Raw genomic sequence first — 16,278 nt, 5'->3', positions numbered from 1 at the left:
GGGAGTAATGATGCTTTGAGCAAAAGCATTGGCTTCTATTTAATTTCATTTCAACCTAATAGCCGATAAAGAATATGAAGAAAGCAACTCTTGCATGTATTTTTTTCTGGAACAGGAAGAGGGATAATAGAAAGATAATAGGGAAATTGCAAAGCCTGATATAATTTGATAAGCGTCTCCTGTCTGTTTTTCATGCAGGATGAATCAATGAGACACATTTCTGAGGGCTGCCCAGGGGTCCTGTATCTCAATCTGTCTAACACAACTATCACCAACAGGACGATGCGACTCCTGCCGAGGTAATGTTGGTGTTATTTGTATGACACTGAAAATAATTATGCTCCCAAAGTCTCTGGCTTGCTCTAGCATTCTGCAAAGGCAGTGCTCCCTTTATCAACACCCCACCACTGTGGCACTGCTATTCTTATAAGGGGAGTGCTGCTTTCAAGTCCCTAAGCTAGTGCCTAAACTGGTCTACCTTGACTAGCATTTTTGTCACTCTTACAGCAGTGTGCCCAGTAGCTTGAGTTAGACCTTGCCTGTTTCTTTCTGGTCCCCCATCCTGGGCATTTGAGCTCTCTGACCCTTACATTCCAGTCTGGTGTCTGGGACCTTTTTTTTTTTTGAGACAGAGTCTTGCTCTGTCGCCCAGGCTGGAGTGCAGTGGCATGATCTCAGCTCATGGCAACCTCCGCCTCCCGGGTTCAAGCAATTCTGCTGCCTCAGCCTCCCAAGTAGTTGGGATTACAGGTGCCCACCGCCACACCTGGCTCATTTTTGTATTTTTAGTAGAGGTGGGGTTTCTCCATGTTGGTCAGGCTGGTCTCAAACTCCTGACTACAGGTGATCCACCCGCCTGGGCCTCCCAAAGTGCTGGAATTACAGGCGTGAGCCACCGCACCCAGCGGACCTCTTTATAATAGAATGCCAACATCCTGATTACCAAACTTTGAACACATTTGTCCCAGATCCCTGTTCCCATGCTCTGGCTACCTGTTGAGATTCCCACCACCTCCAAGGAGCTTGACACTGGTTGTTTTTTACTGTTTATGGAGTGTTGACAACATTGGATATGAATATTGCTTCTCTTTTTTGGAGGAGAAGGGACAGAATAACTAAAAAGTTGACAGAATATTCAAATTCATCAAAAATTTTTCTTTTTAGTTTGTTTTCAAACAGGGTCTTACTCTGTCACCCAAGCTGCAGTGCAGTGGCACAATCATGGCTCACGGCAGCCTCAATCTCCTGGGTTCAAACAATTCTCCCACCTCAGCCTCCTGAGGAGCTGGGACTACAGGAGCATGCCACCATGCCCATCTAGTTTTTGTATTTTTCTGTAGAGATGGGGTTTCACCATGTTGCCCAGGCTGGTCTCAAACTCCTGGGCTCAAGTGATCTGCCCACTTGGGCCTCCCAAAGTGCTGGCATGAGCCGCCATGCCTGGCCCAATTATTCTTTATTTTCATTACAATAAGGCCAGTCAGGAAGGGTATATGATCACACTAGGAGAGATTCAAATTTGACTTTGGGAAAACATTTCTCAAACTATTGTGAAAGAATGAACTATTTTTGAGAACATAGCTTTTTAAAGCTCCTTTGAAAAATAACAGTGATGAGACATTTAGAAAAGCTTACACAGAAAATTCTGTGTAATAATTTTTGATAATTTTCTTTATCTTCTGACTCTAACCATTTTCTGCAAATGTGCCAGCTTAAGAAGTGGCACCATATTTTCTATTTATCCCACTAATTAAGCTGCCACAGTTTTTTAGTCAAATCTATAAAGCTTTCCCTTTGAAATTTCTTCTGATGCTCTTAAACATAGAGAGTCTTCCTCCTGTCAGGCATTTAATATACATTTGCTTATTTTTCTGTGTTCATGTATTTTTACTTAAATATATAATCAATCTGTAATTAATCTTGGTAGATGAATGAAGTGATGATCTAAATCAGGGGTCAGCAAACTATAACCCATGTGGCCCAAGGCCTATTTTTTTGCAGTATATAAGCTAAGCATAGTTTTACTTTTTTTTTTTTTGAGACGGAGTTTTGCTCTTGTTGCCCAGGCTGGAGTGCAATGGCGCGATCTCAGCTCACCACAACCTTTGCTTCCCGGGTTCAAGCGATTCTCCTGCCTCAGCCTCCCAAGTAGCTAGGATTACAGGCACGTGCCACCATATGCGGCTAATTTTGTATTTTAAGTACAGAGGGGTTTCTCTATGTTGGTCAGGCTGGCCTCAAACTCCTGACCTCAGGTGATCCGCCCTCCTCAGCCTCCCAACGTGCTGGAATTACAGGCATGAGCCACTGCGCCCAGCCTAGTTTTACATTTTAAATGTTGTTAAATAAGTAACCAATTATTTCAGCATCATTTATTGAATAAAATTTTTATTAAGTGATGTGTGATTCTTTCTTACATATCTAAAATTCTTTCTATTTATTTATTCTTTTTGAGATGGAGTCTTGCTCTGTCACCCAGACTGGAGTATAGTGGTACAATCTTGGCTCACTGCAACCTCTGCCTCCCAGGTTCAAAGAGATTCTCCTGCCTCAGCCTCCTGAGTAGCTGGGATTACAGGCGCCCACCACCATGCCTGGCTAATTTTTTTGTATTTTTAGTAGAGACGGGGTTTCACGATATTGGTCAGGCTGGTCTTGAACTCCTGACCTCATGATCCGCCTACCTCAGCCTCCCAAAGTGCTGGGATTACAGGGATGAGCCACCGCGCCCAGTCCTAAAATTCTTATACAGGCAAGAAATACTTAAAACTCATTACTTTCTAATATTTTTCTGCATGTTACTTTACCTGTGTTCTTGTAGTTATTTATGTCCATTGTATCTCTACGGTGAAAATACTGCAGAATGGAGTGCTACTGCACATTTCTTCCCAACTCCGTGTTTGGTGACCTCTCACTGATAGCTTGGAATTGGCCAATATGGAAGTATTCTATACCATGGAAAACATCAAACACTACAAATCGGGGCTTGATTTATTGTTCAGTTGATTGTTTAGACTTAAAGTGATAGAGAACACAATTAATGAAGCAAATTAAAAGTAGGTCATGTCTGTAGCCACAACATTGTGAAATAGCACAAAATATTGAGGAAATATTCTCTCAATACTTGAAAACTATTCTTTGATTTAGCAAAGAAGGCACTCACATCATTAACAAGCAGATTTTGAACATACCTCTTTGACATATATCACGTGTCTTATTAATGTTAATAACATAATTCATATTGGAACTGTAATCATTCTTCAAGTTCAACCATTGGTTGGCTGGCTACATTTATAAGAGTTTCATTGACAAAAGTCAATGAAAACATTGTGTGAGAATTGATTGACTAAGTGGAATTAACAGTAAAGAATATTGTATATTTTATCATTTGTAAGTTGCATGCTACACATCCTTTATATCTGCAAAATAGTAAAATATAAAATTTAATGCACATACATTTATATGCATACTTTTTTGGAAAGCCAGTTGTTAGATACTTATCAGTAAACCAATAATTAAACTAGGAGCTAATTTATATTTTTGCATTTGCATGATTTGATTTCTCTCCTTTTAAAAGTAAAAAAAAAAAAAATACGGTCATGAAATGACTTCTAAATAAGAATTTGGGAAAAGTTTGTGTAATTTGATAAGTATTGTTTTAGCTTTCTAAACCAATTATTCTATATTTGCTTTCCTCTTTCACTCAGTAATGTTTATTTATTTATTTACTTAAAATTTTTTTTTTTTTTTTTTTTTTTTTGAGACAGAGTCTTCCTCTATAGCCCAGGCTGGAGTGCAGCAACACGTCCTCAGCTCACTGCAACCTCTGCCTCGTGGGCTCAAGCAGGTCTCCTGCCTCAGCCTCCCAAGTAACTGGGATTACAGGCATGTGCCACCACACCCCGCTAATTTTTGAATTTTAGTAGAGACGAGGTTTCATCATGTTGGCCAGGCTGGTCTCAAACTCTTGACCTCAAGAGATCCACCCACCTTGGCCTCCCAAAGTGCTAGGATTACAGGCAGGAGCCACCATGCCTGGCCTTGACCCAGTATTATTTAGAGCAAGATTTTTGGTTCTAAGTAGTTGAAGTTTCTTCAGTTGAGCTTCTGCTTTTAATTAGGCACTCTGGTCAAGAAATGTGGACTGAATTATTTCTACTTTTTGGAATTTATTGAGATTTCTTGGTATACTAGTTTATAATTAATTTCCAAAAGTCATCCATGGATACTTAAAACAGAGCTTCTTTTATTTTTTATTTTTATTTTTTTTGAGATGGAATCTTGCTCTGTCACCCAGGCTGGAGTGCAGTGGTACTGTCTCGGTTCACTATAGCCTCCGCCTCCTGGGTTCAAGCGATTTTCCTGCCTCAGCCTCCCAAGTAGCTGGGACTACAGGCGCGTACCACAACACCCGGCTAATTTTTGTATTTTTTAGTAGAGACAGGGTTTCGTCGCATTGGCCAGGCTGGTCTCAAACTCCTGACCTCAGGTGATCCACCCACTTCAGCCTCCCAAATTGCTGGGATTATAGGCAGGAGCCACTGTGCCCGGCCCAGAGTTTCTTATAGAGAACAAAATTTCTGGGTGTATATACATATAAATTCTTGATATGTCATCATAATAGTGATATATTAGTTGCCTATTATGATCAAGCTTCTCTTTATTTTGATGTTATTTTACAACCTTATTAACAAAGGTTAATAAGCATCATGTTTCATTACAGATTATAGCATTTATTCACATGAAGTGATATTCTTTATGCTGGTTGAAGTTTCTTTGCCTTGAATTCATTTTGTTTTGTTTTGTTTTGAGACAGAGTCTTGCCCTGTCACCCAGGCTGGAGTGCAATGAAGTGATCTCAGCTTACTGCAACCTCTGCCTCCGGGTTCAAACGATTCTCCTGCCTCAGCCTCCCGAGTAGCTGGGATTACATGTGCCTGCCACCACTCCAGGCTAATTTTTGTATGTTTAGTAGCAACAGGGTTTCACTATGTTGGCCAGGCCAGTCTTGAACTCCTGACCTCGTGATCTGCCCGCCTCAGCCTCCTAAAGTGCTGGGATTACAGGTGTGAGCCACCACGCCCGGCCTGAAGTTTTTAACTGCTATCAACATAGTTACCTTTGTTTTCTTTTGCTTGTTCTTTTTGTGGAATAACTACATTTCTCTGTATTTTTAACCTTTGTGATGCGGGATTTTAGGTTTATCTTTTATATGTAGCATGTAGCTAACTTCTATTTTAAAATTCATTCTCTTTGCCTTTTTAAGACAGCAGTTTAAAAGATCAATATTTATTGTCAAAATTGAGTGTATGGGCCATGTGTGGTGGTTTGCTCTAACCCCAGCAGTTTGGAAGGCTGAAGTGGGCGGACTGCTTGAGGCCAGGAGTTTGAGACCAGCCTGGGAAACATGGTAAAACCCCATCTCTACAAAAAAATACAAACATTAGCGGGGTATGGTGGCATTCACCTGTAGTCCCAGCTACTCAGGAGGCTGAGGTGGGAGGATCACTTGAACATGGAGGTTGAGGCTGCAGTAAGTCGTGATTGTGCTGTGACAGAGTAAGACCCTATCTCAAGAAAAAAAATTGAGTGTATGGTTTTATTTTTATCATCTTGTTTTATGTTTTGATTTTTATGTTACTGCACTGTACACAGTGTTTCTGTCTTTTGCTCTGTGAACTATGTTTACTTGTATATCTGAAGGTATTCAAAAGGTACATTCACATTCTGTTGTGTGTTCTAATTGGCGGCTATTGGCATGTTTTTAAAAACATACTTTAACAGGCATTTATCTAATTACCAAAGTCAAGATGAAACAATAACTTTTGACTCCTCCTATGTTACGCAATGATCTAATACATTTCATTTGTCCCTCTACTTCTCCCTTGAACTTGACACCCCTTCACACCTACTCCCCTGTATGAACACACATGTTATTTGTGGTTTTTGCTAATCATTTAACTTTCTTTTTAATATTGAATTGTAGTGTTTGCACTCAATAGTGTAATTATATTTATAATTAACGATAGGCCATGCATTGATGGTCTTTTTTCTCACAACTTACTTATTCTTTAGCCTTGATTTTGATTTATCTGATGATAACTGGAAATATAATTTTAAAAATCTTTCTTCAGTAAAGATGCATGAGAGTCAGATATTTTAGCCATTGATCTCTGAAAATGACTATTATCTTGGAGGATGAACAGAAACTTCTCTTCATGTATAGTTCTTGAATCATGTTCTGTATTTTATCTTTAAAACCCTAATGTTTTAGATATTGGTCAATAAACTTTGATATTTCAGTTTATAGAAAGTCTGAAGCTAGCATGTTTTTTGTTCCTTTGTTGGTAACCTATTTTTTCCTGCTAAGATGCTTGCAAGACTTTCCTTTTCTCTGAGAAACTGAGGACATTCCCAACCTTAATTGTGTTCCTTCAATTAATTTTTCCTGGTACATTTTAAACCTTTTGAACACTAAAACATATTTTTTCTCAGCTAGGGAAGGCATTTTTCTTCTTAATGCTTCTATCCTTTTGTTCAGAGTTTATCATAAGAATCTCCTTTTATTTTTAGATCTGATTTTATTCCTGTGCTTCAAAGTTGTCTCTTTCATCATTTTTATCTCTATATGCCTTTCCATTAGCATCGTGCCTTCTCTATAGCAGTAATTCTTGAAATATATTTTAGGAACAGCGGCATTCTTGTAAATGCTTAACAACTGGCTGGTGGCAAGGGTGAGTAGAATCACCAATTCCTAGTGTTTACTGATTTCTGTGGTGTAAATAATTCCACCATGGCTGATTTTAAGTCATCAACACAATGTCACTGAATGTGGAGTTGGGAAAAGATGCTAACAATTGACTCCCATGAGCTGGTACAAGCTGACTCCAGTGACCCTGAGGTTTCTCTAACACTGTTTCAGGAATTCCTTAAGGTCCTCCAGTCCTGTAACATTGAATACCACTCAGTACTTTTTTAAGGCATTCTGTACTGTGATATGTAAGTATGTGTAATATGTGTGTATATATATGAATATATGTACATGTATGTATGTGCATAAACATAGAAAAAGAGTATTATACAATCCGTAAATCATAGGTGAAAATCTGAACTTACAAAGTAGATGATTTGGGAGCCTTTTTTTTGTTTCGTTTTGTTTATAGACAGGGCCTTGCTCTTTCACTCAGGCTACAATATAGTATGATGATAGCTCACTGCAGCCTCAAACTTCTGGGCACATCCAGCTAAATTTTAAAACATTTGTGTAGAGACAGGATCTCACTGTGTTCCCCAGGCTGGTCTCAAACTCATGGCCTCAAGCAGTCCTCTTGCCTCAGCTTCCCAAAGTGCTGGGGTTATAGGCATGACCCACTCTGCCTGACCCGGGGTGTGTTTATATCATATTATAAATTATTTTTAACTTAAAACATATTTATGTTCAATCATACATTGAAATAGCTTTTTTTCCTCCTTAGATTTGAAGGTAATATGACAGCTATGCATGTATTTTTAGGGACATTCATTTTACAAATGAAGTTATACCTTTAGTAGGTAATAGACAGAAAAGGAGGACCCAAAATAAGAATTTTGTTTGGCTTTTCCTTCTAGTTCTTGCCATTGAGAGAATATTCAGAATAGATACTACCTGATACTGATTTTTTTGTCATGTAAAAAAGTATACTAACTTATCTATGATAAAAATACATTTCATAATGATTCTCTGTTTTTGCTCTGTTTTCCATTGTTTCAAATATGCTTGGATACGCAAAAATGTTCTTGAAACTGCAAATAACCAGAGAAATGTTGGTTGTTTCTGCTGTCATTCTCTCTTCATTGCCTTAGTATTTCTTTCCAAAAAAAGTACTTGCCAAAAGAAAAATGTAATTTGTTTGTCCTTGGCAACAGTGATTTGCCAGCTTTTTGAATATTTTTTTCTCACTTCTTTGGGGACTTGCTCAGTTCTCTAAAGTTGAAAATCAGGGCTGCCTAAAGCTCATGCCCATTCCAGGAAATTTGTTGCCTCTAAATGTTTCCAGAATTAAACACTTTCTATTTATTCCTAGTGTCACAACCTAGGTGGCACTCTCAGCACCTCATCTGGCACAGTAAGTATCCTGGTGGTGCTGCCTCTGGTCTCTTCTCCCTTCAATCTGCTGTGTCTCATGCTACAAGAAGTGTCATCCTGGAACAATCTTCTTATCATGTCTTTGACATGCTTAAGGTCTAGGTTCATCCCTCACTCTCTGTTAACATTGTCCAATCAAACTTCTCTGCCTAGGTTTCCCAAGAGAAGCCCTTAACTCCAGTCATCTGATTGCTGCATGCTTCACATTCTGTATAGCTGCAGTGCCTTTCTCCTTCTCATGGCTAATCCACAGCCTTCACACCTTAAGTCTCGCCATCTACCAGAAATCCACAGTGATTTTTCCTTTGCCTGAATTCTAATAACAACATTCATTCACTTGTTCACCATGTATTGATCAACTAGTATGTGCAAGGTGTTCTGGGCATACAGTACTGAGAAAAGCTATTATGATCTCTGCTCTTTGAGTCTTAAATGCTATAGTGGAGTAGTATCCAATTGTTTTTTATATAGATGAACTGACCTTTCAGTTGGTTTGGAAATTTCTTATTGTCAGGGACTATCATGATCTATAGTCTCACCAGTGCCCATCAAAGTGGGGCAGACAGAGTAAGCTGTTGTCTTGACTGGACAACTTCAAGGTCTACCCCATAAATAGAAGGCCAGATCACTCCATTTAGGTTTTCTGCAGAATTCTATTACTTGAAATGCCTCTGTGAAACCTAAGAGCCCAACACTCAACTCAAAAGAATCCACATGCAAATTCCCTCTTTTACAGACTAGGCCTTGTCTTGGTGATTTTTTTGGAGAAATTTTTATTTAAATACTAATTTTCCACTCATCTTAGTAGTAAGTCCTTCAGGTGTTAGAAATTTAACACAAATGACTTCAATTCTTTAATGGAAAAAAGCCAAAAGAAAGGAGAAAAAAACATTTGTAGTTTCTATAATAATTGTAATTTCTCTAAAGATTATAGTAATAGCAGAAAAATAAATAAATCACAAAGAGAGAACTCACAACCCCCAATAAGAAACAGTTATCAAATAATTAGAAAAAGATAAAAACAAGCTGTAAACATTGCCTCAAAGCAGAATTAGAATTACCAAGTGTTCTGTGGGCTGGGAAAATGATGAATCAGATCTTACTCATGCAGGGGACACGCGTCTTTGCCAAAATTCAGAATAAAGAGTACCAGTATCGCACAAAATTTGCCACCTGTGATTTTGCTGTCAACTGACACTTTTCCCGTCCCTAGCAGCTTTAAGTCTACAGAACTGTAAATCCCTAGAAAGGCCTACAGGGCCACTCAAGATTCCTGAGCTTTGTCTTCAAACTGATGGTTCCCATGAGGTTCCACTGTGAAAAGAGCTATCCAGGGACTTTCAGTCCAGGAGTCACTTAGTCTAATGAACAGCCTCTTTTATCTAAACCAGAGGTTCTTAGCTGGGGAGCAGTGGATTCCCCCAAGAGGATCAGGGATAGAATTCAGGAACTCCATGAATTTTAATGGGGGATATAAAAAAACTCATCTCAGCTAGGCACAGTGGCTCACGTCTGTAATCCCAGCACTTTGGGAGGCTGAGGTGGGCGGATCAACTGAGGTCAGGAGTTTGAGACCAGTCTGGCCAACATGGTGAAACCCTGTCTCTAATAAAAATACAAAAAAAATTAGCCGGGCGTGGTGGCGGGTACCTGTAATCCCAGCTACTTGGGAGGCTGAGGCAGGAGAATCAGAGTCTGGGAGGTGGAGGTTGCAGTGAGCCGAGATCACGCCATTGCACTCCAGCCTGGGTAACAGAGTGAGACTCCATCTCAAAAAAAAAAAAAAAAAAAAAAAAAGAAGAAACTCATCTCTACTTTCATTAAGCTGTAATTGAAATGTAAGTAAAAACTACAGAAGTGTTAGCAGTCTCTGGGACATTTTTACTCATATAAATCAAAAATGTATTCTTATCACATTTCAATGGTTATAAGTATTTCAAAATATCACTGATACTTCACAATCACAGCAGTTACTAGAACTGCCACAAAATCTTATTTAATATGTTAATAAAGAAGCACATATATTACTATTCCACTCATTTTTAAATTTGATAATTATATATTTCAATATAATTGACTGTTTTTGTAATCTTATATATTTTATTTTATGCATTTAAAAACATTATGCCAAGAAAGGGGTCCAGAGACCTCAGCTGACTGCCAAAAGCCAAAGGTGTCTGTGACATTAAAAGTTAAGAGCTCCTAGCTCAATTCTCGTTTTTGATATTTGTTGACTGATCACATGGATTTAAAGAAATTGAATATAGGTGTAGATCGGTGTATAGATTCAATATGAAATCCTTCCAACTCTTGGAATTATTGTATGCACCACTCTTGGAGATAAGTATCCATTTCATTAAATGGAAGAATAATACAAACTCCATAAAAATAGTTAATGTGTTACTATCATTTCACATAGTAGTAGCAATAATATTACATATAGTTTTAAATCTTCTACTATGTCCCTGCCGATTTTGATTGTTAAAATCACCCTGAAGATAATACTGTTATTTCTGTGTTCTCATTTAATCATCACACCTTTAAAGGGAACAAGCAGATCAGATTACATCCATGTTCCAGATGAGAAAACTGAGGTTCAGGAAAGCTGGAGGCCCCACAGTTGATCAGCGTAAAAAAAAAAAAAAAAAAGATAGTATTTTAATCTCCACTTAACAAATAAGAAAACAATCTCTGAGAGGTTAGGGAGGTTGCAGTTAAGTTTCAGGGCTTGGATTTACATCTCGTTTGGCCGGATTCAGAAACCTTGTGTATTTTGCATTGTGTCATGCTGCCTGCCTCACAACTCCTTTCTACAGATTATGGAGCTGAAGGATTGCTAGAAATGACACCCTGGTGCGCCTCTCCCTACCCCAAGAAAATTGTATTCAGTTGAATCACAGGGTGTACTCAAGGGAGAGGAAGATAACGAATTTCCAAAACTTTAGCACAGCTCAGTCCACTCCACAGCCCCAAGAGAGGGGGCGTGTCTTTGGGATATTAGCACTGCTTTCTCCTTCAGGCCCTGCCCACCTAGTCACTGGTGAATCCAAAACCTTCCCCCTCGCTCTGTCGAATCTCACGTACACAGCCATTCCCAGATCGGGACTTGTGTTCTGAATCAAGTGATTTGCTATGGAATGCAAATCATTATATCGTGTAGATGTGCTTTCCAAAATCTGATTAATGGTCAGTGCTTGTATATCTTAGTTCCCATTTATGGGAAGGTAAACTTTATTCACCTGTGTGATTTTGAGAGGCAGAGAAGCATTTTCTCCTCACTTTTCATTCTTTTTGCTTTGTAATTTGCTATTAAGCTGTTGCAGATCACAAACTAAGAGCATGATTGCTAATTCTATTAGAAGGCCAGGCAGTAGTGGGAGTCCTTGACCTCTTAAAAAGTACCAGGCTTTCCAGGCACGGTGGCTTACGCCTGTAATCCTAGCACTTTGGGAGGCCGAGGCGGGTGGATCACCTGAGGTCAGGAGTTCGAGGCCAGCCTGGCCAACATGGCAAAACCCCGTCTCTACTAAAAATACAAAAATTAGCTGGATGTGGTGGCACGCACCTGTAATCCCAGTTACTTGGGAGGCTGAGGCAGGAGAATCGCTTGAACCAGGGGGTTGAGGAAAGCAGGGAGGAGGTTGCAGTGAGCCGAGATTTCACCATTGCACTCCAGCCTGGGCAACAAGAGCGAAACTCTGTCTCAAAAAAAAAAAAAAAAAAAAAAAAAAAAAAAAAAAAAAATAGTACCAGGCTTCGGAGGGTTTGGAAAATTGTCCAGAGTGTCCTCAAACTGCGAGCCCTCGCATGGTAGTACAGGCTTATCCTAACTACCCTCCTTTTTTCTGGAAGCTCTCATTTTGGTCATTGTGGTAATACCATATTTAATCTGTTTCAACTCCAGCGAGATTTATAGTCTCTGATGTTGCTTTTAATTCTTCTCATGTGTTGCCCACTTATTTGCAAACTGGTCTTCTTAATCCATGCTTAAACTCTGCATATCAGTTAGTCTTTCTTTAACTATAATAATGAAACTGTTACAAAATCATGCATATTTAAACTTATTTTTAAAAATCATTTGCTTATCAGATCTATTTTAAGAGCATGGTTATATTCAATTTTGCCTTCTGTCCCAAATCCTCACTCTCCTGTAACAGTCTCCATTTAAATGTTTACAAAGGATTTGTCCTTCTATATATTTTGCACATTATTTTGGTACTCCAGAGATAAAACCTAAAAGCAACAATAAACTCTGCAAATTTGGTTTCACTTCCAAACAATGTGATTGCCTCCCCCACCTCACACACACCAAAAAAGCTTTATCCCAGTCAACTTTCTTAAAAATCTAGGCAAAGATTATTGCATTATTAGTACTTTCACTTGAAATGTATTACAATTATGTGTTACTGTAGTCTCCTTTAATTAACAGGTAGAGAGTTAACAGTAAAGTTAAACGTTGAACATCCGCAAGAAGAAGAGTTGAATTTACAGTTTTCTTTGTCATAGTGGCTTAAGAAAGATTTGAGAGAACAACTGAAGTATAATACTTTCCTTGCTCTCTTTCTTGCCTTGCCTTTTCAGGCACTTCCACAACTTACAGAATCTTAGTTTGGCTTATTGCAGAGGGTTCACAGATAAAGGCTTACAGTACCTGAACTTGGGGAATGGATGCCACAAGCTCATCTATCTGGACCTCTCCGGCTGCACCCAGGTTTGTCTTTTAGTCTTCTCTTTGCTGCGGTGTGTGAGGAAGTTCTCCAGAGAACGGGCTGCATTCAGTCCTCACGTTATACTAATGCTGTGCACGGACTGCAGCACACTTTTCAGAGGTTTTAAATTACATGGCCCCAGCTGCTGAAATTTTCCCTAGGATCGCTACTATAGGCTCTTGGCTTCCTTCCACAGGAGTGTCACACAGACAAACAGGCAGAGCTCATTGGATGAGGAAACGGACCACTCTTATGGAGACAGTCTGAGCACAGTTCTAAAGCAGAATCCAAGTCCTGAAAACTCTGGAGTTGCTTCCAAGACACAAACAAAGGAGAGTGTTTTGAGGGAGAATTTTGCACGGAATTCCTGAAAAGTCAATTAACTCCCACATGGGTTTTTTTTGGGGGGGGGGAGTAAAATGCTGCAAGTGATAAATAGGAAAAGAAAATACAACAAAAACTTGTAATTTTAAAAATTGCATTACACCCTTGGGCTGAATAACATGAAGATTTGAGATCTGTGTGGGAAAATATTTTAAGTTTGAGGGAACAGGACTTGGAAAGTTGGGCAGAAAATTGGGTAAAGTTGCGGAGGATAGGGCATGGCACTTTGGAAGTAGCTACTGCCTCATTGATAGTTTCTTCTGCTTTAATTTCAATAGATTTAAGCCATAATTCTTTTAACTTATTTTCTTCTGCCTTTCTGTGTATTTTATTAATTTGGTGTCATAGTATGTTCATTATTCTCTGAGAATAATATAATAGCACAGGTGAAAACTGACTGAAATACTGATAGTTATCATTTCTTGGGTCATTACCGTATGCCAAGCATTGTGTTGAGTGCTATACACAGATCAGATTTACTCCTGATACAATGCTGTGTGGTATGTATTTACTATGCTTATTTACAAATGAAGCGACCAAGGCTCAGGGTTGTTGAGTAAGTTGTCCAAGTTTGCACAGCTGATGAAAGCACATGGTACTAATACAGTTTTAAGCATCTGTTGGTAGATACTGGGGCAGGCAGAGTCCCCTGGGAGAGCGGGAAATACAAGGGCAGCACAGGTCTCCCCCTAAGGATTCTTGAATGGATAGAATTCTTACCTAGTCACCACCACTGACATCTTGTGGTATTCTGATGCGCTGGGTGGTCTGGAGGGAGTGGGGGGCAAGGAGGGGAGGATTCTAAGGGCTGTAAACATCTAACATTCATATTTGTTTAAAACTAATCTGCTGATGTGTAGCTTTTTAAACATCAACATCTACCACAACTTTATGACTGAGATGGCACTGACATTCTCCTCAGCATGACTGAATTTTAGACTGGCTTCTTACTGACTCTAGGCCCTGACTTCTTGTTTTCTTGTTTCTTAGAACATTTGTTTTAGAAAACTTGGAATTATAAGTTCTTTCTCTGCCTCCTTTGAGATTTCTTTTTAATAAAAGCTTCTTGACAGTTTTACAACTCAGGAAAGTCTTCCTCAAGGACCTGGGATCTATCCCTTTGATATATAATCATCAGAGAAGATATCTCTCAGTTCCTGTGGGTGGGTAGAAGCCTAACTTTGATGGGCACTAATTAGCAAATGCCGATGGCCTAATCCCAGAGAATAATATTTGCAAACTCAGGAACAACTTAATGTGCTTGACATATCCCACTGATAAGCCTCCCCCTTAAATATAAATCCTTCAGTACTTTTCTAACTTGCCCTTGTGCTTAAACCCTCCTCATGGTATGACTTACCTCCTTGTTCTTCTCAGTCTCTCAATTACCATGAGGCAATTATTGTAGCAACAATGCACAAATGTACACACAAGTGTCCTAAGGATAAATATTCTCAGACACAGTAAAGTTTAAATGAGAGGCTTCAAATCTATGACCTACTGCCCAGATATGCATACAAAACACACATAATTGGAGGAGGTGGAGCAAGGTGGTGGAACAGAAGGCTCCACCCATTGTTCCCCACCCAAGGACACCAAGTTAACAACTATCTACAGGGAAAAAACACCTTCATAACGTTTTAGGCTGGGCACGGTGGCTCATGCCTGTAGTCCTGGCATTTTGGGAGGCTGAGGTGGAAGGATCACTTAAGGCCAGGAGTTCAAGACCAGCCTGGGCAACACAGTGGGACCCATGTCTCTACCAGAAATGCAAAAACTTGGCCAGGCGTGGTGGTGTATGCCTGTGGTTCCAGCTGCCCGGGAGGCTGAGGTGGGAGGATTGACTGAGCTTGGGAGGTTGAGGCTGCAGTGAGCTGTGATCCCACCACTGCGTTCCAGCCTGGGAGACAGAGTGAGACCTTGCGTCAAATAATTAAGTAAATGTGTTAATGCTTTTGTCTTGCACACCTGTATTTTGTTAGGAGTGTTGGCTGTCACGCTTACGGGTGAAAAAAGGCATCGTACCTTTCCACCCCATGGTACTAACAGGACAGAGACCTCAGGTGTCTAATAGCTGCTTGGTGGTGGTAAGGGGCAAGGGGAGCAGTGCATGGGGATTCGCGTGGTGTCTAAGAAGGTGGAATCCAGCAGGGCACAGGCTATGTACAGTTGAGAGCCCGTGACAAACTGGAAAGCAGAGATTGAAGCCCGAGCCACCCTGAAGCACACACCACGCTGAGAGCTTTTCCTGGGCATCACATACAGCACTCCATGTGAATAAAGACGCCCCCTCCCCACAATGCACAAAGGGAAAAAAAAAAAGAAAAAGAAAAAAACACCTTCATAAGAACCAAAAATCAGATGAGCACTCGTTGTACCTGATTTTAACTTCATATGGCTGAGTCACTGAAGAGATAGAAACAGTAGTCCTGAATCGCCAGTGCCACCCCTCCAGCATGGTGCAGAGAGCCTCTCCGGGCGCCGGGGAAGGGAAAATACAGTGATTGTGAGGCATTGAACTCAGTGCTGTCCTGTTGGATCAGAGAGGAAAACTGGACCAAACTCAGCTGATGCCCACCCACGGAGGGAGTGTTTAACCCAGGCCTAGACACAGGAATTGCCAGTCCCAGCAGTCAGAACTTGAGTTCTGCAAACCTCACCACGGAGTGCTACAGTGCGCTATGCCTCTGGGTAAACTTGAAAGGCAGTCTAGGCCATAAGGACTGTAACTCTTAGGCAAATCCTAGTGCTCAACTAGGCCCAGAGACAGTGGACTGAGGGATACATGACAACTGCGGCAGCCAAGGGAGTACTGGCATCACCCCTCAACCAGCCCCAAGCCTCACAGTTCATCGCTCCAAAAGAGACCCCTTCCTTTCCCTTGAGGAGAGGAGAGGAGAGGAGAGGAGACGGAAGAGTGGGGAGGACTTTCTCTTGCATTTTGGATACCAGCTCAGCCATGGCAGGATAGGGCACCAGTCAGAGTCATAAGGCCCTCGTTCTGGGTTCTAGTTCCCAAGTGACATTTCTAGACACACCCTGGGCCAGAAGGGAACCTGC

At 40.3% G+C, this 16,278-nt stretch overlaps 2 protein-coding genes across 19 annotated transcripts in view; one reads left to right on the top strand and one right to left on the bottom strand.

Annotated features, from left to right (window-relative positions):
* LRRC17 (leucine rich repeat containing 17) overlaps positions 1–13,002 on the bottom strand; it is a 32,034-nt gene extending 19,032 nt beyond the window's left edge. The window contains exons 1-2 of one of the 2 annotated variants that reach the window (XM_073009211.1): positions 12,777–13,002; positions 2,808–2,948 (exon numbers count right to left, since the gene is read on the bottom strand). The gene's annotated coding sequence lies outside the window, so the exon portion shown is untranslated. The remainder of the gene's footprint in view (positions 1–2,807; positions 2,949–12,776) is intronic. The other variant, XM_007982426.3, reaches the window with a different exon arrangement.
* Positions 1–16,278, top strand: part of FBXL13 (F-box and leucine rich repeat protein 13) — a 286,030-nt gene that overhangs the window by 153,585 nt on the left and 116,167 nt on the right. For all 17 annotated transcript variants that reach the window (XR_012090383.1, XM_007982429.3, XM_007982452.3 and 14 more), the window contains 2 exons: positions 199–299; positions 12,707–12,836. Coding sequence is in view for 16 of the 17 variants with exons in the window: in XM_007982429.3 (XP_007980620.2) it covers positions 199–299; positions 12,707–12,836 (231 nt within the window). In the remaining variant the exon portion in view is untranslated. The remainder of the gene's footprint in view (positions 1–198; positions 300–12,706; positions 12,837–16,278) is intronic.

This window comes from Chlorocebus sabaeus, chromosome 21 (genome assembly GCF_047675955.1).
Source record: "Chlorocebus sabaeus isolate Y175 chromosome 21, mChlSab1.0.hap1, whole genome shotgun sequence".
In the NCBI taxonomy this organism is placed as follows: Eukaryota; Metazoa; Chordata; class Mammalia; order Primates; family Cercopithecidae; genus Chlorocebus; species Chlorocebus sabaeus.
The sequence above is the reverse complement of the archived record's forward strand: the minus strand, read 5'-3'. Positions and strand labels throughout refer to the sequence as shown.